The 26,741-nt window shown below is 48.5% G+C and overlaps 3 protein-coding genes across 6 annotated transcripts in view; 1 reads left to right on the top strand and 2 right to left on the bottom strand.

The window, feature by feature from the left end:
• Nucleotides 1–266: 266 nt before the first annotated feature.
• TTC19 (tetratricopeptide repeat domain 19) lies at nucleotides 267–4,819 on the bottom strand. 2 transcript variants are annotated; one of them, XM_052803107.1, is made up of 10 exons: nucleotides 4,531–4,819; nucleotides 4,392–4,465; nucleotides 4,150–4,260; nucleotides 3,550–3,588; nucleotides 2,938–2,994; nucleotides 2,603–2,664; nucleotides 1,935–2,029; nucleotides 1,578–1,732; nucleotides 1,109–1,271; nucleotides 267–587 (listed from the first exon to the last, which is right to left on the bottom strand). In XM_052803107.1, the coding sequence occupies exons 1-10, from the start codon at nucleotides 4,817–4,819 to the stop codon at nucleotides 454–456; spliced, it is 1,179 nt and encodes a 392-aa protein (XP_052659067.1). In that variant the 3' UTR covers nucleotides 267–453. The 2 variants fall into 2 exon arrangements, with proteins under 2 accessions (XP_052659067.1, XP_052659066.1); XM_052803106.1 differs by lacking the exon at nucleotides 3,550–3,588 and having other exon boundaries at nucleotides 4,531–4,737.
• On the top strand, nucleotides 4,730–26,192 carry ZSWIM7 (zinc finger SWIM-type containing 7). 2 transcript variants are annotated; one of them, XM_052803124.1, is made up of 7 exons: nucleotides 4,730–4,830; nucleotides 5,352–5,449; nucleotides 7,267–7,288; nucleotides 11,611–11,713; nucleotides 17,319–17,423; nucleotides 19,412–19,487; nucleotides 25,914–26,192. In XM_052803124.1, exons 1-6 carry the CDS (start codon nucleotides 4,802–4,804, stop codon nucleotides 19,436–19,438), a joined length of 384 nt encoding a protein of 127 aa, XP_052659084.1. In that variant the 5' UTR covers nucleotides 4,730–4,801; the 3' UTR covers nucleotides 19,439–19,487; nucleotides 25,914–26,192. The 2 variants fall into 2 exon arrangements, with proteins under 2 accessions (XP_052659084.1, XP_052659083.1); XM_052803123.1 differs by lacking the exons at nucleotides 19,412–19,487; nucleotides 25,914–26,192 and adding an exon at nucleotides 18,075–18,378.
• The window catches only part of ADORA2B (adenosine A2b receptor), a 34,099-nt gene continuing 12,800 nt past the window's right edge, over nucleotides 5,443–26,741 (bottom strand). The window contains exon 2 of one of the 2 annotated variants that reach the window (XM_052803111.1): nucleotides 5,443–5,641. In XM_052803111.1, coding sequence (XP_052659071.1) covers nucleotides 5,443–5,641 — 199 coding nt within the window. Of the gene's footprint in view, nucleotides 5,642–18,380; nucleotides 22,904–26,741 lie in introns of those variants that run through there. The other variant, XM_052803110.1, reaches the window with a different exon arrangement.

Genomic DNA, 26,741 nt, shown 5'->3' on the forward strand with positions numbered 1-26,741 from the left:
ACAAAAGTACGCCCTGTTGTGCTAGCCAGCATGTGAAGAGTGAGGCAATTCCTGCCTGTTCTTCTTTTCATGACTTAGCTTTTGTATAGCTGTGTTTTGAAACAGAATACTTATGTGAACAGTCAGGAGTAGCAAATGACTACTCCTTCACTGAACTGCAAGTATTAATACCAGGCTAGACTTGCCCTTTGCTGGCAGTCAAGACAAAGTTAAATCACTAGCACAGTAGGTCACTCTAACCATAGACTACACCACAGAAATTTACATAGGTTAAGATTTCACAACTTTATTTGGGGCCAAGTTCCTAGGCAATAGCAGCCCTTCTTGTTAAGCAGTCCTTAAACTCCTCATTGCTGTTCCCCTGGAGAATTGCACCAAACTGGTCCCAGGCTGCTTGTAGTGACCAACCCTTGCTGCTGTCAGCCACCTCAAGGCTGGACTCTGTGGCCAAACTTATTTGGAGCCCTTTCTCCTCTTGGCCAGCTCAGCTAGTTCTTCCTGGATATGCTGGACAGAAGCAACATCTCCCTTCTGTTGTGCCTGCTTGAGAGCTTCTTTGTACACTTGTTTTGCTTGCAGAAAGTCTTCTGTAGTAAGAGGGAAAAGTAGCATGGCTAGCCAATTACAGTGCCCATTTTCAGAGTCCCCTCCTGAAGCTGACCACATGCAAAGGACAAGCATACTTGGAACACATCAAGAATTAGGGAGGTTCAGAAAACATCCAGCATAGGGTGCCAACTATGAGAGCTAGACAGCAGCAATGATGATGGGACAAGGTGCTGCTTCAGCATTAAGATCTCATAGAAACAAGTCTCAAGCATGTCTTCTGTCCTTTTGGAACCAGTTACTGTACATACAGGACAAGGGAAACAAGATCCCCTGGCAACCTTTTGAGTCAGATGCATCAGTACTGCATTTATCTTGGACAGGATCCTTCAGCAGCTGAATTCAATTTGGGTGCAACACAGGTTGCCTACACAAAGTCAGCAGACCTACTGCTTAGACTAAAAATAGTAACAGAAAAATAACACTATAGTTCAGTCCTACAATACAGGTATCCACAGTCAGCACAAGCACAGTGACATAGGCTGGACATTTATTTACCTACCTTTGTGCATCAGAATTGCTGCCAGGTTATTCAGCACCATGTGCTCCTCAGGGTGTTGAGTCTCCTTTGCCAGCTCAGCTGCCCTCTTCACATAGGAATATGCCTCATCGTAGTGCCCCTGAGCATCCAGTACAGTTGCTAAGTCATTTATCAGGATGACAGTCTGTACCAGGACAGAAAAGGAAGCCTCAGAGCAACACTCGGTATAGAAATCTCGGGTAGCAGGAGCACCACATTCATTCCCCTGTCACACTAGTAAAAGTAGTATTTGCCAGAGAAGTTTTCAGTAGGAAAGCATCTTATATTTATATATCAGCATGCTGCATGCTCATTGTTCCTGGCAGGAAAACAGAACATAATTCCATGCTGTGTACCTTTGATGGCAGCAAAGCTGCTTTTAAAGCTGCCTCATTCCCTAGGAGATTAGCCTTTCTTTCCCTAGTAGTCCAACTACGATTGTACAAGTCACCTGTGGATGAGTCTCTCCCTGAACATCATTTGATATCTGCAGAGCCTTCTCATACATTTTTTGGGCCACTGGGAGCTGGTTAATGCTTAGGAGATAGCGAGCATAGGAGTCTAGACTCATCCCAAGCAAGAGACGGGTGTTGGCCTTTTCTTCAGCTGCAAATAGAGAGGAGTGGAAGTGATCACTTTTGCAAGATCAAGCATGAGTCTCCATCCTACAAGAGTAGGAAACTCATGTGGTGTGAAGACAATGGATTGGCATGAAGATGGTGCTTAGGCAATATGGTAAGCAGCATCAAGGAGAGGGAAACAGAGAAAAGATAATGAGAGAAGCCTTTGGCAGACAAGGCAGTCCCACCTCGTAAGACATCCTCAGGCAAGTCCTTTTGCTTGGCAATCTTCTCCTCTAAGGTCAGGATGCAGAACTCATAGCCAGCCAGGGCTAATTTGTGCCTGCAAAGTGCAACAACTCAGCAAAGCAAGGTTCCTTCCATCCCTGAAGGGACAGATGTGAACACCTTCAATCCCTCATTCTAAAGGGCCTGTAAGACAGCTTTTCCCCTCAACCAGACCCTTCTTGCCCGTAATGCTTTCTTCTTGATCGTGGCCTGGACCCCTCTCTTGACCCATGGGCAAAGGGGTCCAAGAGGTGGAGAGGGCCCCCCTCCCCCCAGACAAGGCCAGCTAAGGCAACCCATGCCAATGCTCCACTGAAAAATGAAGCTACAACCAGCCACCAACTGCTTCAAAAGCCGCCTTTCCTGCGAGATGTGGATTTAAGACTGAAGAGCAATGTCCTCTATGGCTACTTCTGCCCTAAGCTGGGCAGCTCCTACAGCAATCACTGTGCTGCATGACAGTGGGTACACAAATATCATGCCTGTGGGAACCTTTATGTTGATGTTATCTTCTCACATCAAAGCTTCCTCAGGCACTCTATTCTTAGAGAAAAGAGCCTCTGCTTGGCCACCACTGCCACTGTGAAGCTGAGAAGAAAGCAAAAGATGCCTTTAGCAGGGAACTCACTGTTTCTGAGCAGCATAGATACTGGCCAGCTTGAGGGACATCTCAAGGATTGCATTGTCATCCTGCCAGGAGGACACACAATGCAACTGTTATTCTTCTTGCATCTCCCCGATAGAAACGTTACTTTGTCAGCAAACAAGTTTAGACCTTAAAAATCCCCATCCTATTGTCTCCAGAGCTGTTACCCATTGAAGGAAGTTCCTGAGAAGCCAGCAAGCTCACAGCTAGTATTGCCGATTTCCAGCAGGAGGTATTACAGCACAAGAAATAGACCAAAGAGTTGTGCACCACACTGTTAATACTTCCAGGTGAAAGCCTTTATCAGAAGAACATACCTCCTTCGCGTCCCCTGCAAGCAAATAGCTCATACTTGCTTTGTAGAGCTTTTCTGCCTGAAATGAGAATTTTGAAGAGAATACTGAGGAATGATGGCAGTCAAAACAAAAGATCTCTACCCTTTATGGAGGCAGACTACTGGGAGAAACCCGTCTCACAATTCGTGGCATTTACATTGTATGTCAAGACCAGTCAGAAGTGAAAAGCTAACCAGAGCCCAATGGTACTGCCAACTAGTGGGTCCTTTCAGTTTCTACTTTAGGACTGCTACACCAGCCATGAGTTTACCACATCTGCGTGCCTTCAGGGCTTTCCTGGATTCTCCTTGGGACAGGCACATCTAAATGCTCGACTGTGGCATTTGACAGCAAGAAGTATTCCTTCCCTTGCGCACCATGTTGGAGCTCAAAATTTAACTGTGAAAGCATCTTTCTTAGCAGCATATGCTCCATGGGACGGCAGTCCCAAGGCAGATTATTCTGCTTTACTCTGGGAGATCTCTGCCTCACAACTCTCAGCATGCAGCTTGTCACAGCATGCCACACCTTCAAGATCTTGCACAAGATGTCAGCCTTTTAAAATTCAGAGGGAAAAAAACCAGAGTTACTCACATTGTCCAGCTGTCCCTGCATGAAGGCCACGTTTGCCATCTGGAAGAGAGAGGCAGTGCTGAAGCTTCACAAAGACTGCGGGGACTAGCCTCAATGCAACTGCTTTTTCTTCTACTTACGCCTCCACTATAGCCCCAGTATACGGCACTACACCCCCCAAAGGGACCTGCAGCCCCATGGCTACTTCTAGCACGGACTAGACATGATATGAGGGGAGACCTTATCGCTCTCTACAACTACCTGAAAGGAGGTTGTAGTGAGGTGGGTATTGGTCTCTTCTATTGAGTAACTAGTGATAGGACGAGAGGAAATGGCCTCAGTTTGCGCCAGGGGAGGTTTAGATTGGATATTAGAAAAAAATTCTTTACTGAAAGGGTTGTCAAGCATTGGAACAGGCTGCCCAGGGAAGCAGGGGAGTCACCATCCCTGGAGGCGTTCAAAAAACGCGCAGACGAGGCACTTCAGGACACGGTTTGGTGGGCATGGTGGTGTTGGGTTGACGGCTGGACTCGATGCTCTTAAAGGTCTTTTCCAACCTAAACAATTCTATGGTGCTATGACATGGGACAGCCCCTGCCAGCTCCCCCCCCAGAGCCTTACCATGCTGTAGGTGTAGGCGATGGCTTTCCTGTTATCCGACTGGTGCGACAGCCGCAGGGCTTGGTGCAGCACCCGCTCGGCCTCCCCCAGTTCACCCTTCATGACGCTGAGCTGCAGAGAGAGTGGGGAAAAGCCGAGGGGCAGGTCACCCGCCAGAGCCCACGCGTGACGGCCCCCCGCTGAGGTAAATCACCCACCCCCGGCCGCCATGTCCGCGTCCCTGCAAGGGGCCGGCGCCTCACCTTGGCTCTCTTCAGCAGGAGGATAATGGCGTCCTCGCCCTCCTCCTCGGCGTCCCTGGGGAAGAGGGAGAAGGCTGCGGGGCGAGGGTGACCGCCCTGCCCCGCACCGCCCCGGCCCGCAGCCCACGACCCGCCTCACCTCCCAGGAAGCCCAGGGCACCCCCGACCGGCCGGGCCCACCGCCGACGGGCGAACCCCGTCCTGCTGCCGCCCTCCTCCCCTCGGGCCCCGCCACCCCAGACGGTTCGGGACGGCGGGAGCCCCGCGGGGCAGCGCCGGGCGGCCAGGCGGCACAGGGCCCGCGGCACCCCGGCCGCCAGCATCCTTCTCCCCGCGGGCCCTTTAAGAACTCTCCCTCGCCACGTGATGCGGGCCCGTGCGTCACCCGGGGCAAAGGGCGCCTTGTTGCTATGGAGACGCGCCCTCATGGCGGCCACAGGTAGGCCCGATCCCGGCCCCGGGGTCGCCGTCCCAGGACCGGCGGCTCTAAATAGCTCCGACGCGGCTCCACCGTGCCGAGGGAGTCCCCGGGGACCGTAGCGGCGAGCAGCCGCCGTGGCTCCCGCTGTCGGGGCCTGGTAGCCGCCGGCCTTTTCCCTGAGAGACTCCCAGCGCGGGTGGCGGGCCCCGGCGGCGGGTGGGCTGTGCGTCCTCTTCTGCCGGGAACTGCCTTGGCCCAGCGCCGGGACGCCAGAGCCTCGTCCTGTTGGCCCCGGTCCCCTTCCACGGGACCCGCTTGTACGTGGGGGTATCTGAGAGACACCCGTGTGTTTTGGAGAAACCCTTTGTTCCGAGAACGCGTAAAAAACGCATTTCAAAAGTTGCTGAGGATGCCCTTCCTTGGCCGCGATGCGGTGTTGAGAGAAGAGTACAGCCCAGATAAACTGTCCTGGTTTATAGTAGCTGCGGTGACCCTAGCGATTTCCCACCGTCTCCTGTTCCCTTCTGTCTTGCTTCCAGTCATGAGGCCAGTGCCAATGAGATGGATAGTACCTTGCCAGCAGTAGCAGAAGAGCTTTTGAAAGAGATCAAAAAGGCTTTTCAGGAGACCTCACACGGTACGTAAAGCAAAACAGAACCATCTCAGCAGGCGGCAGGCCAGTAATACTGGCGCGGTCAAACCTTCAGGTAGCAGTGAGGGTTGTTCGCCTCCTCTTGTTTGTATCTTCTGCAGACTGTCGCCTAAGGGGTGGCCTTCACTTTCAGGACTGGCAAGTTGTATCGGGTGTTTCCAGCTTTTGTGTCCCTGTCTGGAGACAACACAAAGGGGTTTGAAGCACAGATAATGAGGAGCAGCCCCCTTCTCAAAGTCAGGCCCTTTCAAAGATTAGACCAGTTTGGACACTTTTTTGAATGTGGGACCTAGGGTGATGCTGATTGCTTAGAGCCTGTAGTGTAAGTGGTTGCACTTGAGGGATGATAATTTACATACTTCCAGGCAGGCATTTAGTTGTGCCTACTGTACTGCTGTTTTTATAGACTCACTAATTTCAAGACTAGAGTTGAAAGGGAAATCTTCATAAACCCAATCACGTTTCATGACTGACCGGCAGAGGGTCTTGTGTTAGTGAGCCCAGGGCAAAGAACAGCTTTCCTGTTGCTTGAATGAAGCAAGCATAAGCCAACAGTTAAATCTTGGCCAATTCTAGCAGCTAGTTAAGGACAATTACCTTCATTGCACTCTGGATTACTAACGTAGTTCTGTAATCTGTGCTGAAAGAATATTACTGTTTGTGTGTACTTGATAAGTAGCGCAGAATGGTTCTTCCTTAGGAAAGTGTCTATTTAAGGAATATTTTTAACTGCACTAAAACCAACCAAATAAACATTCAGAGAAGTCTGTTTGAGCACTACATTTGAGTGGGGAATGGGCAGAGACTTAATGTCGAAACTGTCAGAGTGACCACATTGACAGCTTTTTGGCATACTTGCAGTATGGCTCCCATCAGGTTAGAGTAGATCCAAAATCTACATGTGACTTTTAAAAAGAGCTTTATAAATCCTGTTGTAAACTAGAAAAAAAAAAAAAATCAACATTCCTTTTAAGGTATACTTCTCCTTAAAGCACCAAAATAGTACTAAGATGTACACTGAGACATAACTGCAGAAACAAACTGATCGATCACTTTGGAGAATTAAATTAGAATAAAGTTGGAAAAGTCAAAGCGACAGCATAAGTCATAGAGAATATTTTGAATTGTTGGAACAAAGGATTTTAAAGTCAAAAGTCCTGATCCTCCAGTGGAATACAGAGACATAGTATACTGTGTCCCATCAGTGATAGCAGAAAGATCAGATTGGATGATCAGAGCCTAAGCTGTTAGCTACAACAGACTAATTTTCTTAAGTGTAACTTTCCATCTTAACAAGAAGTTCCCATAAGTGAAGACATTATGTTTCTACGTGCTGTATTAAGAGCTATAAACTAGTGATGCCCTGCAAGACTATACTGTGAAAAGAACAACATTTTTAAAGTTTTGATGCTGGAGTTCTCAACTCATGCCAAGAAAGTTTTGGGGAAACCAATATTTTTAACCAACTTCTTAAAGTGGCAGAGTAAGATGTTGAGGCCGCATGCCTTTTCTTGAATGCTTTTAAAAGTAGGATATTATAAAAGTAAGTATATTTGGGCTTCTGCATTTCTTTTTAAAATTAATCCCTCTGGTTCTGATTGTTGTACTTGGTAAGTGCCTTAGCACTACCATAGCAGATAATTTTTGTTGCTTTTTGGTGGCTAGAGAGGATGGCTAGAGCACTGCAGTCCTGTGAGACCTCTGGGGGTACATTAGGGAGACACTAGCCTTCTTGTGATGTTGGGGTCTCTCACAGTGAGGAAATTCAGCAAAATCATGCTTCGTTTTTCTTTTTGTTGCAGTCCCTGATGACCTGCTGCTGGGGTAAGTATCTTTTGCTTCAGTTCTTGTCCCAGGTGTCCTGCTAAAGGGCAGTTGATAATCTGCTTTCATCATAGTACCACTATTTTTTTCCTGTGTTTGGCCAGTACATGTTTCTCATGCAGAGTTGCTACGTGGTTTTGCTGGTAGTGGAAATGAAGGTCCAAAGAGACAATCTCAAGGGTTTTTCCAGAGATTCCTGAAATTATCTCTGTATCACTGAATCTCCTGTGATGACTTGCTCTAATTTGGGTGGATTAAACATGCAGAAACCCAGAACGTTTAACCTGAGCTCTGAGTCCACCCTCAGATCTGGAATGAGATTTCTGTGAGAGTGGACTGTGTTTTAGAGTGATTCATGCCGCTGGAGTGCCCCATCTCCGCTGTGTTGATATCATTGTGAGCACAGCAGCATCCTGAGATCCCTTCTTCTGTTTGAGTCATGGCATGTGTGATAGAAAGGGAGAAGTGAACGTATCATCTCTCTGCACAAGGGAATTGTTAACTTGAAGATTACCCTTAGAGTTTTCTTCTGTTTAGAAGAAGTCTCAGGTCAGCTTCATCATCCTTGCGTTGACTGAAGCTTGTGAATATTTCAGTCATTCCCAGGCAGTCTCCTAAGAGATCCAAGTTTCACAGCTTCTGCAGCCCCACTAATAGGTGTTAAAGGTAGAGAAAAGGCACCATCACAGTGAGAAAGGCTTTTCAGATTCATCTTCAACTTTGTGTTCCTGCCTGCCTGTAATTTAGCCAGGAGAGGAGATCACCAGGAACCCTTCAGGCCTTAATATCTTTGTGTCTAAAGTTATCTAACCTAACACTTGTGAAAGTTATGCATGCTGGCTCCTTCTTCTGGGACCACAATGGCCTTTGAAGAGTGGGATTATATTTGACAAGTCTCGTAACTTTTTTTTTCCTTCTTGCCATAAAAGAAAAGAGGAGGAAAGAAATTCCCTTGTTAAGTTTAATAATGGTTGGGTGTTAACTCTTGGCAGTCAGATTTCCATCAATTCCCTGTGACCAGCAGCTCAGAAGTATTCTGATTTAATTTCTGAATCTCTTCCAAATCTCTGAAGTCCTTGAATTTCCTTTGGGCATTCCCATTACTTATTTCCTGTTAGACTGATTGAATTATATACATGGAAAAATAATTCCTCAAATTTGAAAGAGTTACTGAAACTCATTAAACTCAGCCCCCTTATAGTCCCAAACCTAATCATCAAGGAATGTCTTACGTTGAGCGTTCCCCCACCCACCTCCTCTCAGTCCTCAGATGAAGCCAATCCTTACTGCCTTGAGTTTGTGCAACTGAAGTTTTGGTCTTCCTGGAATAAGTCTGTCTGCTTGGCTTGTTATCAATGAGATTGACTCAGACGCATAGGTCAGCCATGCTGCTGAGACGCCAGGGTTCTGCCTTGGCTCTTTGTGTGTTCACTGGAGTTGGAAATGTTCCTCTGCTTTGTCCCGTTCTCCTTCTCATGTTTTGTACTATCTTTTCATCACTGCTGATTTTCTTGTTGTTTACCGTTGTAACTAATCTAGACTACACAGATTTTTCTCAGCGGATAAAAGGTCTGTAAAGTTAACTGAGTTGCCCCTGAGCTCTTTGGAACACACTCAGAGCAGCTGGGTATACAGGTCTAGAATAACTTTTAAGCCTATGAGCTGTCTGGACAATAGGCTAAAGGTACATATGTCCGTATTTGACATACAGCTTATCACACACCCTCGCAAGGCATCAGCAGGAGATAAAAACCTCCTTGCAGGGATGTGCAGACAATGAGTATGTAGATGGAAATTACTGCACCTTCAGGACTCACAGCAATTTATTTCTCCACTTGCTGGTGTGGAATTTTACAGCACCATGCATAGCAGCAGCCAGAGACCAACATCTACCTCCACGGTGCTGCCTCACAGCACCGAGGCTGAGGAGAGAGTTGTATGAAGGCAATGTTTTGCAGGAAGCAAACGTTTATCTGAGCAAACCTGGCTAACATTGTCTTTACCCCATCCCAGGCACACTCTGATCCATAAATGCTGTGCAGTAGTGCATCCCTGCATGGTGATGTGTCCTGCTTGGAAGGAAAGGAAAGGGAAAGGGGTTTTAGGGAGAGTGGAGTGACATAAGGCATGTGCTGTCCCTGGGTGTTTATCTGGAAGAAGTTTGCTGTCTCTGAGCCCTGCTGGTAGCTGGATTACAGATGTAAAACTACTGCTATCCGGTGGCTCCATGTGCAGTGATGTGCCTTAAGTATTTCCCTGAATGGTCTTTAGCTTCCTATTGATGCAATTTGGTGGGCAGAGAAAGAATAATTTATACCTCAGTTGTGACTGTGATAGAGGAGATGCGATCACTACAGAGTGACTCATTCGTTCTCCAGGGTTTAAACCGGTTTCCCTGGGATGAGGAAGGAGCCCTACTGCTGCATTTCCTATTGCTTAAGGAGCTATTTATCATCCTTGCTCTCTCCTTGCTCTGAGGCACGATGTGTGGGCCATGACTGGAGGTGGGATTCAAGACCAACTGATCAATAATCTGACCCAGGGCAACTCGTCCAGGACAGCCTGTATGTACAATTAAGGTGTCCCAGAGCACGAGCTCCTTTTCCCCTTAGCATTAGCAAGTCTGCCTCCATGTGCTCTTGTTTACCTGGTGCTGCCCCCACTAAAATCCCTGTTTATGCTCCTTGTGCTCATGTGATGGTTTCACAGTTTACTGCAACAAGGATAATTGGGCTGCTTGTGTGACACTGTTGCCTGTAACCTCTGTTGGATCCCCAGCACTGTGCATCCCCCAGGATTTCCTTCCTTCATCTTCTCTTTGCCAGCACGGCTTGCTTTTGCTGCCAGAGGTGCAGTTTTCCCTGAAGAAGACCTAGTGTATTTAGGGGGTTGGGCAGAAGCAAAGTTTCCAGTTTTAGAGTCTAGATTCACTGTTTGATAAATTGGTTAAGCACCAGTGCTCTGTCTACACAGACTTTGTATCAGAAGAACTACGGGAATACTAACAAAAAGGCTGATGAGATCACTGTAAGGACAACCCGTGTCTCTCGCTTCACCTACAGTCCCTTTGCAATAATCAGTGATCTGTAAAGTGACTGTCAAGCCAGAAATGCTGCTCAAAGATAGCTCCTCACCTACATGGCTAACACTGTGTCACAGTCATAGAGACTGACTAAAACAATCTCACTTCTGTGTCTCTGATGTACTTTGTCTCATTTTAGTTCAGGACAGGAACAACTTCATGTCCTGTTTGTGCAGCAGGCAGCCAGAATAGTGTTTGGGTCACAGTGCTGAAGAAGAAACACATAAGCTGTAATGTCCTGTGTAAAAAAAAATCTTTAGAATACCTTGTAATTAAATCTGAGGGGGATTTTGCAAAGAAATGTGAGACTGTTTGGGAGCAGCTTGGAAATTTGGAAGTTCTCTTAAGAATATCAAAAACCAGCTCCGAATAGTTGGCAGAGTAGAGGCTGTCCCTAAGGACTGAGTCCTGGGATTTTGTCAGAGGGACAGGGCAGGGATTGGTGGTCACTTGGTGAAAGCCAGCAAGCTGAGAATGACAAATACACTTCATTGCTTGGTAGCTGTTGTGGTTTAACCCCAGCCGGCAACTGAACACCACACAGCTGCTCGCTCACTTCCCCCCTCCCTGGTGGGATGGGAGAGAGAATTGGAAGAGTAAAAGTGAGAAAACTCATGAGTTGAGATAAAGACAGTTTAATAGGTAAAGCAAAAGCTGTGCACGCAAGCGAAGCAAAATGAGGAATTCACGCACTACTTCCCATCGGCAGGCAGGTGTTCAGCCACTTCCAGGAAAGCAGGGCTCCATCGTGCGTCACTCTGAACATCCCCCCCTTCCTTCTTATTCCCCCCAGCTTTATATGCTGCACATGACGTCATATGGTCTGGAATATCCCTTTGGGCAGTTGGGGTCAGCTGTCCCAGCTGTGTCCCCCCCCAAACTTGTTGTGCCCCCCGAGCCTGCTTGCGGGTGGGGTGGGGTGAGAAGCAGAAGAGGCCTTGGCTCTGTGTAAGCACTGCTCAGCAATAACGAAAACATCTCTGTATTATCAACACTGTTTTCAGCACAAATCCAAAACATAGCCCCATACTAGCTACTATGAAGAAAATTAACTCTATCCCAGCCAAAACCAGCACAGTAACTTACTTAATGGAGCTGTTACTGGTGGCGTTTTGACAGGCAATGGGAACCTTTGACTACAGGCCTTCTGGACTCCATAGGGCTAAATCCTATGGATTAAGGCTAAGCCAGGTGGTCTCCTTTTGTGGTGTCACCTAACTAGAGACACGTTCTCTTTCAGGCTGAAGTTCATATTTGGCCCATCTGCTGTCCCAGCTTTAGATTTGGTGGATCAGCGTTCTGTCACCCGAGTCGTGTCCCCCAGCGGAAGGACTGCATACCAGGTACACACTCCTCTTCAGTCTTACTTTCTGATGGTTTCCAGTTGACATGTGAGCCAATATTTTCCTAACTTGCAGAACATGGAAGGGCACTTGGATAAACATGGAGAGAATATCAGTGTTTTACAAAATCCTGAAGTGACACTGGAGAGCAGTAGCCATGGACTAGAATTAGAATAGCATGGTACACTACCATTTTCTTTGTGGCTCCCAGCCAGTCAGAGGCAATTTCTTACATGTTTGTGGGTATCACAGTCAGAAGGAAGTTTTCCAGGGATTGCTAATTTTGCTTTATTACTTTCATCCTATCCAGGAAAGGCAGTTCCTCCTCTTAACAAACTGTACACAAAGCAGTGTTATCTTCCATCACTGCATTTCTTTCCCTGTTGCCCTCCAAATCCTCAGTGTCCTGAACGCTCTTGACCTTTACTTGGTGATAGGACCCTTGCCGCCTGGGAGAAAGCAATGCTGGCCAAATCCGTGAGTTTCATTCTAGTTCACTGTAGCCAAGTCTGTGAATCACAGAAACATCTTTATAAAATGGCATCTTAGGGAGAAGAGCTCACCTTAGCCCCAAAGATCAAACTCCTTACAGCACAGGATCGGAGATGGAGCTGACACTCATTAGGTAAAAAGAGGAGCCATTGGCACTTCTGACTTTTCTGTGGTATGCACAATTCCTTGCTCTACTGTGCGACAGCACCCGTGGCATCTCTGTTGGGGACAGTCTGTCCATTCTGTGAGCTGTTGACCAGCTCCATCCAGCCCATGGGGTCACAGTCAGAAACACACCATGTGCTGTGCCCTAGCTAAGGCTGTATAAGCAGTGGAACCCTGTGCCCATAAGTTTTTGGTGAACAAGCACCCAATTCCTTCTACTTAGCACTACTAAACCCCTCAGATAGCACAGCCCTCTCTATTGCTGAACTTGGTGCTGTGCCTTTTCACACACCAGAGAAGGGGGAATCTCTTTGCTCACTGTTGCAGCAGCCAAGAGGAACATTTCCAAATATCCTCCCTGCAAAGGGCCTTCTCTCCTTCACTGGAGGTGCTGAGATGCTTTGTGGGGTCATCTAGGGTAAGAGAAGAGCTGTGAAGCCAGGCCTGGGTAATGACACAAGCATTTTTCACGTGTTCAGAGCTTGCATTGCTCGTTTTGCACGTGGAGTCTTTATCGCTTCTGGGGCCTTGGAGAGGAGATCGGCCCCTCCAGAGAGGCATGATTCATAAACATACAGAACTCAAGAACACAACTTGATTTGAGTTGAGGGCTTGCCTGTGGTTATTTGGTAAAGCCTAAGAAGCACTGCTTCCAGGACCCTTATAAGCAGCTGCCTTACTAATTGAATGCTTAAAGGCTTTTCCTTTATTAATTTTGCTCAGCTGAATATGCCACTGGGCAGAGAATGGTCACATTCTCCTTGCAGAGCTTTGTTGGGCCACGCAGGCTAAGGCAGAGCTTTGCAGGCTGGGATATAGTCTTCACTTAGCACTCTTGTGTGTGAAGGATGACAGGGACTGCTTAGAGTCTCTGGTCTTCTCAGGGAGCCTAAATATGTGCTCACATGCTCACAGCTTTGCTGCAGCATGGCAGAGTTATCTGCATCTTAAGAGGCCTAATATTCATCTCTTAGATGCAGGAAGCCTCGTGAGACATGGAGGAGTTCAGAGAAGCATGGCGAGAGGGCTTGGATGTGCTGGGTGCTGCCCCGACACCCTGTTCTGGTCTGGGCAGGGTCGTTGCTGAACAGTGCTGCCTCAAACTGCATGTGCTGCAGCAAGGCAGGCACCCCTCCACACTGCCCAGCCCTCTCCGCACTGAAGTGAGGGGCCAAAAATTCCTGCTGGAGGCAATCCTGCAGTCACTGAATGGGAGTTGCTGATTGATTAATATCTACTGATGGCCCCAACAGTTGGTTCAACTGGTGCATGTTGGAAAAGAGCGAGTGTCAGAACTGCTCACCTCCTGCCTCTGCAGGTAGAGGGAGCCGCCGGTTCCCCTGCAGGGAAGGAACCCCTGGACAGGTAAATCAGGGCTGGTCACCAGGAGTTAATGTAGGACAAGCCCAGCCTTCAGCCAGGCACTTTGTAGCTGATGGGTATGACTTGAGCGGCCCCCCTGCATCACCGAGGGTTTGTGCCTGTGTCCTCCCAGCTGACAGGCAGCCTACAGGTACATGTGTGCTTCTGAGCAGCATTCCTCTTTAGTGGAGTGTGATTGCTGATTAAGGCCACGCTGATGAGTTCATTAACAGAGGAATCTGAAGAGGTATTTTCTCTGGGGTTGTGAGGCTGGTCCCATTGCGAAATCCTTCCTCAGCACAGCTGTCTGAGATGCAAAAATAAAGAGGAGAGCCTCCCCTGAGGCCGCTGCCTGGAGCAGTGACAGGAACGCAATCTGTGGACGTAGAAACCAAAACACTGAGTGGGATACTGCACTTAGGAGTAGCTGGGTAGCATGACTGGCTCTTCATTCATCTGTGTGTGTGATGTAGGCATGTATCCCAGCTGTGTGCACTTCTCCCTCAGCAGAGAAGCTTGCCCAGTGCAGTGGGGAGTGGGAGGGCATCCATGGCTGCCTGGACAACATGCACAGTCATCCTTTTCACTTTTTCCCCAGAAAGTCAGCTCTGCCATTTGCACCCAGATGTGGTTGAGCTGGAATGTGAGGTGGTGCTTTCATTTGCAGCTGGATCTGGAGAACTGTTCTCTTTGAGGCCATGAGGCTGGTCCTACTGTGAAACTCCTTTGGGTTGTCATAGCCAAATCTGAGATGTTGATACTTCACGGGCTAGAATGCTGTTTGCATTCCATATCACCCAGCACACCTTGGGTACAGCTTCGGGGGAAAATGGCTCTGCTCAGACAGGCCTTAGGACTGCAGCCTGTAGTGTAGGCAGCTCTTGCCCTCAGGAACTGAGATGGGAGAAGAGCCCTCAGTCAAGTGAAAGCTATGATTTGTCTTTTAATGCTCAGGCATTAGTGCCCTCGCTGCTTAATAGAGGAGTAGCGCCGATGGGGTATTCAAGGGCTGGTGTTACCTCAGAGTTGTTAATCATCCCAGAAGAGCTTGTACAATACCTGCCTACGCTGCAGACTAAAGCCAACCCTTGTAACTCCAGGTCAGGGATAAGTAAGTCTTACCTGCTGCAGAGATGGTGGATGCTGGCTGATGGTGGAGCTGTGCTGGATTCAGCATGTGTAAAGTGGTGAGCAGGCAGCGGTTGGGGTGCCTGTTAGCTATGCCTGAGTTGCAGAAATGCTGTGAGCTGTGGGAGTGAAGCCAGTTAGCAGGGGGAGAGGCAGTGCTTTAGCCCTCCTGCCAACTGTCACTTGCATTGCTCACATCCTGCACTTTTATTGGATTCTTCTTTTTTATGTCTTTTTTAATTAATTTCCTAGAACTGTATGGCAGCCTGCCCCAACGTGAAGGATTTGAGCATCGGGTCCTGTCAGAGACTGTGGTGCTGCCTAGCTCTATGCCGGTGGCAGCACTAGCTGCCATGGTGCCACAGCTGGCCCTCCTGCATCCCCACATGCATGCTGGCAGGGACGCCACCATCAAAGTGATTTTTCCTCTCTGTGCAGCTAGCAAGCGCCTGGAGATGAGGGCAGCGGAAGGAAATCTCACAGCATCTCAGGGCCAAGAGAGCACCCCTGCAGCTGGCCAGAAGCAGAGGCACCTTTTTCTCTTGGTCTTTGGATTTTATATTCTGCCTTATTAGGCAGAAGCTGCATTCTTGCCATCTAGGTCAGGATGGGGGAACGCTAAACTCAGCCCAAATCTGGCAGCGTCTGTGTCTTCACCCCCTCCTCAAAGGAAAACACTTCTGAAAGAAAGGCACCATCGGAATACTTCATCTTGGAAAAAACAATCAAAGGGGCTAGAGAAAAACAAACTTATCACAAGTGAAACAAACTCAGCCTGGAGTATAAGGAGGGCCCAGGGTAAAGGCCAGACTGAAAAAAGAATGGTTTACCCTGAAATAGGAATGTGAGTCTTGTGTCCTGAATCTGCTGGCGGTAAGGGAGATTATGAGTCATAGGCACTTCTGTGGGAGAGCTTAAAATTGTGGACGTCACCTTTCAGCCAAGGAGTGCAGAGAGAGCTCCAGGGGACAGGGGAAGGCTCCCCTTGCAAGTGCAGCTCTGGACCAGGAGGGACAATGTTCCTCTGGAGGGATTTAAGAGTGTCAGGGGCATCCTGGAGGGAAGCAGCACTCTGCAGAGCTCCACTGTCTTTTCACTTTTTTGTGTTTATCTTTGGATTTAGGTGTATGTGTACCACAAACCCAACCAGAATTTAAAGTCTGGTATAGGAGAGGAGCGTGGTGTGCCATCAGAGCCCAGGGGCTTGTGTGCAGAGGAGGGCACTGCTGGTGATTACACCCATGTAAATCCCCACCATTCTCTGGAATATCCAGGAACAGTTAGTGCCAGCTGTTGAGGCCACAGAGCTGACACAAAGCACTTGCTCTCAGTGTGGCAGATATGAGACACATCATGGCAAATATTCTGTGGTAATTGTGTTTTGGCCGTGGGGTGCACTCATTTTAGGCCTCAGAGCATTAGTAAAGCCCATGCTACTGAGCAGAGGTTTCTGCTTAAAGCTTGCAAGTGTATTCTGTCCCTTCAGACCCTTCCCTTGCAAGAGGAGAGGGCAGAGCAGTTGGCTCTTAAAGTAGCTTTCTAAAAGCTATTTTCCAGTCTTGAAGAAAGCAAAAGAGAAATAATCCATAGCTTGGCTTTTCTATACCATGCAGCGAGCTCCAGCAGCTCACAGTTTGCCTGTCAGCTTTGCCATGCTGGAAATGAACGCTTCCCTCCCCTGGCTGCCTGCATCCCGTGCCCATGGTGCAGAGGAAATATGCCTCAGTACCAGACTTACAGAGGAACAGCATGTAGGAAAAGGAGGCAGTGCTGTTCGCAAACCAGAGATGGAGCAGGGAGGCTTCTTCTCTGGAGACTTCAACTTTGTTTATTCAGACAAAACTGGATTCCAATAGCTGCAGCTGGTTTGGGGAGCAGAACAGCAAGAGCCTTTGCAGCCTCCAGCCACTGAAACTGGTTAGAAAAGGCCTCACTCTGAGTGCTCACTGCTGCTGTCCTTCCATCCCATCCCCAGGTCCATGGTGGCCCGGGATTCACAAATGAGCTTTCTGTGACAGGAAAGGTTTGTCATCTTCAACTATCCTGTGTCTGCCAGTACTGGGGTAGGGAGCTCGCTGGAGGGGCTGACAGCTCGCTGTGCTACCGGCTTTGGGAGATCAGGGGACAGAGCTTTGTGCTACTGCCCTTTTCCTGATCTCTTAGTAGCATAGAAGTCACTGGAGCCGAGGTCTGCTGCAAGCACAGGTGTACGTACAGGAGCACTTCCTTGCCTGCAGGGAGAGAAGTGTACGGAGACCCTGAGAAAGCCGAGGAGCTTCAAGCTTAGATGGGTCGATGCAGTGTTTGGGGACTTTTTTGTATTGCAGCACCTGCTTGCCTGTTGCGTGCCTGTGAGTGATTGTGGGGAGGACATCAGGCCAGATACAGACCGAGTTAGAGAAATTAAAAGTGAATGCTGTCTCTGACTCCTGCCCCCCTCCGGCTGCCTTTGTTTCAGGTCCTTGGGAGCTCAGGCAAACTCTACACCTGCTACAGTTCCTGCCACTTCTGCACGTGTCCTGCTTTTGGTTTTACTGTATTGCAGAAGAGCGAGAGCCTTCTGGTAAGTTGTCTGCCTTAACTTGGGGCCAGGACAGGGAGCGGGGGAGAAGGCTGTGCTCTGCTCCTTGAACCTGAGCAGCCTGAAGTTTCCAAGGGAGCAAACGCATGAGTGTTGAGTTGGCCACGCAGGCTGTGCCTGACCCACTGCATAATCTGGCCTCTGGGAGTCGCGGTATTTGGGTGGAGCTAGGCCTTACAAGGGCTAGGGAGGACTTTTGTTCTTAATTACGCATCACTGTTCTGACTTTCAAGAGATGAATAATCCCTGGTCTCTTGGAACAAGGGCTACTGCTGCTAATGGGACTGCCACATGGAGTCTGGCTGATGAAGTGGTGCAGTTCACCTGGTGCCAGTGAGGAAGGGCTCAGGGTAACCAATTGCTCTGCAATTGCGGGAAGGGCATCAGGAGCCAGTAACACTTCGCTGTGTGTCAGATCCCTGTATTTATTATCCTGATGGCAGAACTAAACTGGGGCAGCTGGAGCACCAGCCTGTGCCAGGGCTTGGCATGCCAAGAGGGAACCATGTTCCTGGGAGGGGTGAGCGCTTCATTAGACCCATTCTGGCCAGGATGGATTTTTGTGGCTTCCAGATAGAGCATGACATTCCTGCGTTGCTCCTCCTGTTAACTTGGCTGCGCTATTATTTGCAGTGCAAACATATACTTGCTGTCTACCTCAGTCAGGCCATGGGAGCCTGCCAGGAACTAACTGTCTCTGAGGAGCAGCTCACAAGCATCTTACTGGCTGAGGAGGAGGATGAAGGATGAAGGATTTGGATCACAGGCGGATGTGCTTTCTGTGTACCCTCCCGGCTGTGTAGCTGGCATTTTTTGTATCTACAAGGCTGTCAAACGTTCATCATGGCTGGTAGATTTCTTCCTGTGCTGCAGCCAAGCATGATGTTAATTAGCAGCCTTGCACTGATAGATTAATTAATAAATGTTAAGAAGCCTGTGTTGACTTCAGTTTCATTTATTTAGGCTATTCTTGGGATTTCTGAAGATGTTTGAACTAATCTGTAATATTGTGTGCTTGTGATGTGGGGATACAAACAGTTCAGCAGGTCTCTTAGCAATCCGTTAAACCTTCTTAGCTCTGCTTGTGCTTTGACTAACCCCACTGCCCTTCCACTGCCTGCATGGCTTTGTAGAGTTGGCCTCCGACAGAGTGACGCTGCAGTGGCTTTTTTCAGCTAGCTGCTCAGCAATTACTGATTCATCACTGGCAAACCTGTACCAGGGACTGGGGCAGGGACCCCTCAGCACCTTGAGGCTGATGACAGGTCTGCGCTTCCACTGTGGTTACTGCAATGCAGGATCTTTGGAAGCACCACCCCGGTTGCTGTGCTTTTAAATCGACCCATTTCAGAGAAGTCGACCACCTCATGCTGGCAGGCAAGGCAAGGCTGTCCACATCAGACACGGGGGAAAGGAGACTGCTGCTCCCTGTTCCACAAACCAGCCGGTGAGCTGGGAACCAGCTCCTTCCAGCTCTGTGACTCCCTGCCTGTGCTCTGAGATTGGGCTCCTCCTCGAGTACAGCGTGGCCTCGTATGATACACCGTGTGAACACAACACCACAAGAAATAATGGGGCACAGGCTGAGCCAGGTTGTGTAGGTGGTAAATTAAGCGTTCTGTATGTAAATAACAGTTACTGCAAATACAAAATCTGAGCAACGTGAGGAAAACACATCCATCCTATGTACATCAGAGCAGTAATGAGTGATAGCTGAATAGCTATAGCTGCACTTGCTGCAGAAAGTTCCTCTGCCATTTTGACTTCACATTTTTATAGAAACCATCAGAGCTTTCTTTTCAGGGGGGCAGGGGAGGTGTCCTATTTTTATTTTGCCTTGAAATTACTTTGGCTCAGATCCACAAAGGCACTTAATGTGCCTAAAGACCATGGTGACTCAGGCCGTAGTTAATAATGGCTAACAACCCGATGGCACGGTCATACTAAGGATACACCACATCTGTCTACAGGAATTCTGGCTCATAAGAGGCATATGAAAGGTAGCAGTCGTGGATGCTGAGCTGCAGTGCAAGCTGTCACATACCAGTAAGTGTTCTGGGACCGGCTCTCTCTGTATTGCAACGCTGTGTGTTTCAGTCTGTTCGTGCTGTCCAGAGTTTGGTTCATTTTCAGCCAGCAGGAGGGGAGAGATTACATTCTTTGGTGTAAGGATAAATGTGGCTTGCAACCACTTTGTAACAGTGCCAGACCTGCAGGTGAAACCCTGCTTGTTTCCAGCCATGATTAACAGAAGGAACACAGCCAAAGATAATACAGAAGGGGAGGAATGAAAGGAGGAGAGAGTCAAACCCTGCCCAAATGGCAGGAGGTGGCTACATGTGCTAGCTGGACTATGACCAAGGCAGATGCAGCAAAGCTGAATGGGGCTGTTAAAGGAGAAACACTTGGGACAGTAACTTTAACTATTCAGATTCTTCTTGGAAATGCCAGTATCTGAGATGAAACTGAGCTGTAGCTAAATTTGGACATTGCATAAACATGTACAAACCCCTTCAGAGCTTACTGGTGATTCACCCAGGTTTGGGGCTGGCTCTTACGGCTGGGCTGCTACACACACGGTAGCAAAATCCATCCCTCCTAGTGAACCATTCTCTGCATGGTGGGCCCCAAGTCATACCTGCAGCTGCTGCCTGCAGGTCGTGCCAGCTGGCTTAGCAGATGCTGCAGGAACAGCATTTCTTCAGCTTTTCAGCTGATTTTACACCATATTTGTCATTATATACGCCAGAGAAATGAAACTCTTGGGGTCTTATATTACCCCCCTTTTAGTGCAATGCAGTTAAAAAAATAGAAAGCTGTTTTCTATGTGATTCAAGTACAATTTATCAGGGACAAACTGCTCCAGGCATCACAGTCTGTCCACTGGACCTGTTCTTCAGGAACTGGCTGTGTTTAAACTTCCTTCCTTGCCACCTGGCTCTAAAAGGCCTGCTCCCTATCTCTCCCCCTGCATGCGTTACCACTGAAAAACCACATTTAATACACATCCTTGCACTCCAGCTTCTCGCTGGTCACATGGTGATGCTGCCGGCATTGAGTGCTTCGGAGAGAGATGGTACCACTTTACCACGTAGGGACCTTCAGGCAAGACTCCCGTTTGTAAGAGGGCCACAACGTGATGGCAGGTCTGAACTAGTCAAGAACAGCTGTGTCTCTGTACCAGTCGGCTTTTGGGCACGAAGGAGGGAGGCTGTTTGGTGTTTTTCTGACTCCCCTCCCTATTCCTCTCAGCTGTGGAATGAAAGTGCCCTGCTAAATAAAAGGCATGCCAGAAACACTGGTTCATTTACAGCAGTGCACGTGCCATCATGCAATCTGGAGAAGTGGAGCTCATACTTCAGCTATTAATGCGCTCTTCTTTCTACCTTTGTCTAGTTTTGCCTACCACAGTTACATATGAAATCAGATGCGGTAATTACTGAGCTGTGGTTGCAGAGAGTTATTAACTTGCAGTGCAAATTAATTAAGTCTGCTTCACTGGTGAGTGGGCTTTGTCCTTACAAAAGGCCAGGACTCTGTGGCGAACTGCAGAGGCCAGGCTAGACAATCTGCGAGGTGAGCTTCTTCCCCAAAGAGCTTGGCCAAAATCAGGTCGTGAGTTAAGGCATTCTAGCTTCTTAGCTCCCTTCCAGTCTCTTTTGCTACTGATGCAGGTCAGGATTAAAAAAAAATTAAAAAAAATAAAAATCCCTATTAGAAAAAAAAGCACTCACAGCTTCTGGGGGTTACTGGGCTACAGAGGAACCCCCGCAAGACCAAGTTTTAGGAATCAGGCAAGCTGCAGCATCCAGCAATCATCACAGCTAAAAAAACCTGCACTTCTGGAAGCACTGCAAGGCTGTCAAGTTTTGTCTTGGGAGCAAAAACCTAATTGTAGAGATCATGTCACCAAGGGAGTGGTTGCACTAACCTCGGTGACTCTGGATCAGACTAGCTAGGACTATTAGGGCACTTCTGCCTTTTGCATTTTGATAGCTGGAAACAGATTTGAAATCAAACCTGAAGCATTGGTCTGCACGACCCTGTAGACCAAAGTGATTTAGAGGCAATAAAACTGCTGTTCTAAAACTTCAGTCAACTCTTATCTAAAATTTTTCTCTTTCAGTAAGTAGGCCTTCCATACTGGGGCCAAAAATAGCTGGCCAGTTCTGATCTTGTTTTCCCATCAACATGGTCACGTCCCTCAGAGCCTGGAACGCAGATTCAGTTTCACACCAGCAACAGGGCTAAGTAAGACTTTTTCCCATCAGAGAATACTAGCTGCATCAAACAATTGATGGAATAATTAGGGTATTACCAAAGTGCTGTCAAGTATGGACTTACAGAACAACTCAAAAACAGACACAAAATTATTACTCCTAAATGAATCAAAAGATTAAAAAAAAATAATAATATTTAAAATAAAGATCCTAGGACTTGACGTGAGCAGCACAATTAGGGAAACACCCCCCAGAAGGTGGGGCTTCCACAGTCAATGTCTGACCTGGAAAGGAAACTCAATACAATTACCAGCACTCACGCAACCTGGCTTTACAGTCGAGGGTGAGCTGCACTCAATCTCCCGGTCAGGTTATTCCTCTAGGAGGCACTATGTTAATTACAAAAATAAAAAAAGTTACAGCTGCATAACTGCATAGTGGTCATCTCCGAGCACTCCTAGAGGAGTTAGCTGTAACTGTTCACATAGGCACAGGGAAGGGTAGTGTCAGGGACAGACTGCAAAATCCTAGGAGCAGGACGTGCAAGGTCATATGGTCACAGAGGCTACCGGAGAGTTAATGTTGGAGACAGTCAGGTGCTGGTTGTTGTCAGTGGGGCACTTGGGGAAGCCATCCGTCTTGCAGAGGATCTTGGAAATGATCTTGCGAAAGGTGTAGCGGAAGTCCCTGATCCTGTAGGCGTAGATGATGGGATTGATGACAGAGTTGGCATGGGAGAGGATGATGGCCATATACATCACCCACTCAGGCTTGTATTTGGAGAACTCCTCATGGAAGTGAGTGATGCAGTTCAAGATATGCAGGGGCAGCCAACAAAAGGCAAAAAGTCCTACAATGATGGCCAGAGACTTGGCTGCGTGGATCTCCTTCTGCAGTGTGGTCCTGGAGTTCCCCATCAGTTCGATCTGATGCAACTGTTTGCAGGCGACCATGAATATCTTAATGTAGATTCCCAGCATGATAGCAAGTGGAAGCAGCACGCAGCCGAAGAAGTTGAAGTACACCATGTAGCTCATCGTTACCACATTCTCAAAGAGGCATGAGATGAAACAGCCATGGTGCTCTGTCCCAGTGTCAGCCCCTGTCTCGTTGGTGGTGTTGGGGCAACCGCTCATGGCTTTGTTCCAGCCCATAAGTGGAGTCAGTCCAATTCCAAAGGACAGGAGCCACAGCACAGCGATGAGTCCTCTTGCCCGCTTGCCAGTCACCAGACTATTATACCTACAGCATCAAGAACAAAAACAAGCTAGAGCCATTAAATAAATGAGCGCTCGTGACTTCCCTGCAGTTAAAGTCATCGGCATTTTGGCTAATGCCACAAAAGCCCCACCCACACCCCCGTGGGAACCTCACCTCTGTGATCAGCAGAGGGGCAAAAAAATCTCACCTGTGCTCTCTGCCTACACAAAGTGATTTGGGGCGGTGATTCACTTGCTATTCCTGAGAGGTGCTAAGCACTGCCCCTGCCCACGAACATTCTTCGACAGGAGGTAAGGACCTGGAGTCTTAAAAAAAGGCTTTATCATTGCGTGAGCCTAAACCACCAACTACAAGGAGGGCAAGAACAGGGGAAAGGCTCACTCTGTAACCACCAACTTACTCTCATGCTCTAAGCGTCCACTACTGGGCACGCCGGGACATGCTACTGGGCTACATGAACTTCTGGGCTGACCTATTACAGCTGAGACAATGCTGGCTCTCAACTCTACACTGTAATGAGTAGCTAAAGTCTTAACCAGCATCACCACACACTTACAGCCTTTATACCACAGCCAACTTGCTTCAACTTGGGCTGCTTTTATGCCTGCAGCAGTGCTGGCTTTCACTGGAGATTGCAGCAGTCCCATAACGCGATGTCCCTTCCCATGCTACCTCATACACTAAGGTGGGAAGTACACTTGTGTGTGGAAAACGGGGATCCTACTAGTTTCCCAAACAGTGCAATTCCTCGCTTACACATGCCAGACTGCAGCCCACGCGAGCTTGTTGTGGCTGGATAACAAATACCCCGAAAGACTTTTCTGAGCCAGCATCTGAAAGCAACTGCTAATGATGGATCGCTTAGGAGAGTTACAAGTTAGGGTTTGTGTCTCCATTCAGAATCTCACATCCAGGCGTGGAGCTGGGAGCCAGGGACACTGGGCTCTTCTCCCCCCATTCGACACCCCTGCTTTGTGCATCCTCCAGCAACCGTGCTGGTGCGGGCAGCTTCGCCTAGCTCCCGGGGCCGGTGTTGGCCTCCACTGCTCATGTATGTGATGTGCCAATTCTGTAGGACACGCACCATCGAGGGGCCCTGAAGCCACACAAAGACTCGGACCTGCAGCTTCTGAAGCCGTCAGTGGGGTTAAACCACACAGCTGTGCGTAGCTGCTGCTGTCAAACGGTGCTTGCGCTCTGATGACCCACCAAAACTGGTTGTAAAGGTCCAGATTTTTAAGTAAACACCTTCCTTGGGCACCTGCTGCTCTCACATGTTACAAAGAAGCTCTGTGGTGGCCCAGGGACAAGCGGGCGCAGTGCTGAGGGGTGCAGAGCCATGCTCTGCCCCGCATCTTTCCTAACCCCACGGACTGGGTGCCTTCATGGCCAAGAAAACAAAGGTTGTGGCTGATGCTCAGGGACACAAACGGGGCAGGAACCTAAAGCAGCAAAAGTCGAGCTGGTTTGGGTGCAACCAGAACACATGCCAACATCAAAGCATCAGTTGGATTGCTTTTTGGGGATATGAAGAACCAGTGACTGCCAGAAACACATCATGAGAAACCCATTCCTATCCTCTCTACAGCCAGTTAGCGTCTGCTGGCTGACACGCGTGTGCCCCCCTTCCCACACCCTTCTCTCAGCACTTGTTTACTCTGGCTTGGCTACCCTGCTCCTCCTTTCCTAAGAACGTTTGTTCTGATTTTCTTCCGGCCCGTGAGGCAGGGGAGGGTTTTATTCCCACAGAACCGCAGCTGTGCCTGTGAATCACACTGCGGTCGCCTCCGTGCGAGCCGTGCGTCCCTCTCCTCCTGCAAGCTACAAAGACAGGAGGGTAAGTGGGGGGGGGGGGGTCTGCCAACATGAACCGGGCAGCAAAGAGGGGCTGGGGGGAGCCCTCGGCTCCTTCTGCACGGCCGCTTCGAGCGGGGCTCGCTTCGGGCACGGCCGGGGCTGGCCAAGAGGGTGCGGCAGCAGCAGCCACGTTTAGGCACTGCTGAACCGTGAACATGCTCCATGGGGTAGATGTCTAAAGGGCAAGTCCAGCCACGGAGGGGTTTCTCCTGCACTTTTCTCTCATTATTACCAAGTCTCACTGGTTCAGAAGATGAGAAATTATCAGTTGGGGCATCAGTGAGGCCAAGCCCATTGCTTTCAAAACCCTGTGTTAAGTTTTCAGGAGCCAGAGGTGGTCTGGGGTTGTGGGACCTGAAAATGTTAAGATTTGATTCGGGGAAAGTTCCCAGAAATCCAATGTCTTGGCAAAGTCTGAGTCTTGAGCTACAACGTTGGCCAAGCTTAGTCAGTGTTGTAGGAGCACCAAGAGCTGCTGCTGACCTACAGCTCTGCACGTGGGAAGAAAAAAAAAATGTGGCTCCTTGGCTTGTGCTATTCATGCTTAGTTGATCACTTCAGTTGCTCCTCTGCTGCCTCAGTCATTTCACAGCCCACAAACTATTGCAGTGAGACTGGAAAATGCAAAAGGGACCATTGTTCAGAAAGAGAAACTGAAGGGTCAAGAGTTTTGTGTGTCTGAATCAGGCGGTGCACAGGAACACAAGGAAAAGCCGCCGCGGCTCAGCGTGCCGTGCCGGGGCCGGTGTCCACCCCGCTGGTGACATTCGGTGCTGTCTCTTGCTGAAAATACGTGACCCCAAATAAGGCTTCTTCCATCTGCTTTTCTCCTGAACTCTTCTGCAAAGGTAAGCTTCAGCTGGAAGGTTTACAAACCAGCTAAGAAGTCACTTAATCTTCCAGTGGCTGTGATGGTGGGATGTTTATTTTAGTGTTGCTTGCTCTTCCCCAGTGCACATAGCAAAGTTGCAGCCAGGATCACATTTAAGCGGGGCCCCCTTCTGCGAGGAGGAGATAGAAAAACGTGCCATGCTCCAGGTCTGCAAGAGCCAGAGCTGAGCAATGGAGGGGGCTGCGGGCCTGTTGGCACAGGGAAGAGATGGTGTTCATTAAAGTGGAGATAGTTATTCACAGTGAACACCACACTCCTTAGATTAGTTCTTTATGTTCGCAGGGATGCGTTGCAAATTCCTCCCAATGTCTCTCCATTCAGTGGATTGAACCCAGGTAACGACGGTGGTCGCTGCTGTGACTACAGAGAATGGTCACAAGTGGTTGCTGAGCTACCAGCCAGAAGAGGCCAACGTGAAATTAGGGATAGTTCGCTGCTCTAAAATTGTTCACTAACTAACTACCTTGTTATTGCCTTAATACACTTATTTGGTGGGACACTGCTTTAAGTTAACAGAAGTTAAGCATGTGCTTAAAAATAAAGTGCATGCTCATTACCAGACCAAGGCATGAAGAGTCTCGTTAGGGAGCTGCTGCACACAGCTGCACCCCCCCGTCATAAACCACCACCAAGCAAAGGCGGCATGGGCTGTGAGACAACTGAGACTCAACTTTTTTCCTAAGCTCTATAAAACATGATCAGACAGTGAGGAACCAACAGATTTTCACAGCTCCGAATGCTCCAGCAAACCCCTCCTTCATTCTCTTTTAGGCTTAATATTATTAGGCAAAAAACTATTAAAGTAAATTTACTCACCTAAGTCTGCTCAATTAATGTATAACAAATATTGAATCTCCTCTATGTTTCTGCCCACAGACATCAAATGTTGCTTTAATGTAAATAACAGCTGAATATTTTAAAATGATTTATTGAGATTAAATAAGCTGGCAATGCATTAGTTCCTTTTACACCGCCAGGCAAAAAGTCTCTTTACTGGCATAATCATCATCAAGCAGCTAATTATCTCAGGTCCCACCCAGTGCCCCCGCAGCGAACATGCTGCAGAAGCCCCGATGCCATCCCCACCAAAAGCGATTCAGGTTTCTATTC

The sequence above is a fragment of the Harpia harpyja genome, chromosome 12 (genome assembly GCF_026419915.1).
Source record: "Harpia harpyja isolate bHarHar1 chromosome 12, bHarHar1 primary haplotype, whole genome shotgun sequence".
NCBI classification, from domain to species: domain Eukaryota; kingdom Metazoa; phylum Chordata; class Aves; order Accipitriformes; family Accipitridae; genus Harpia; species Harpia harpyja.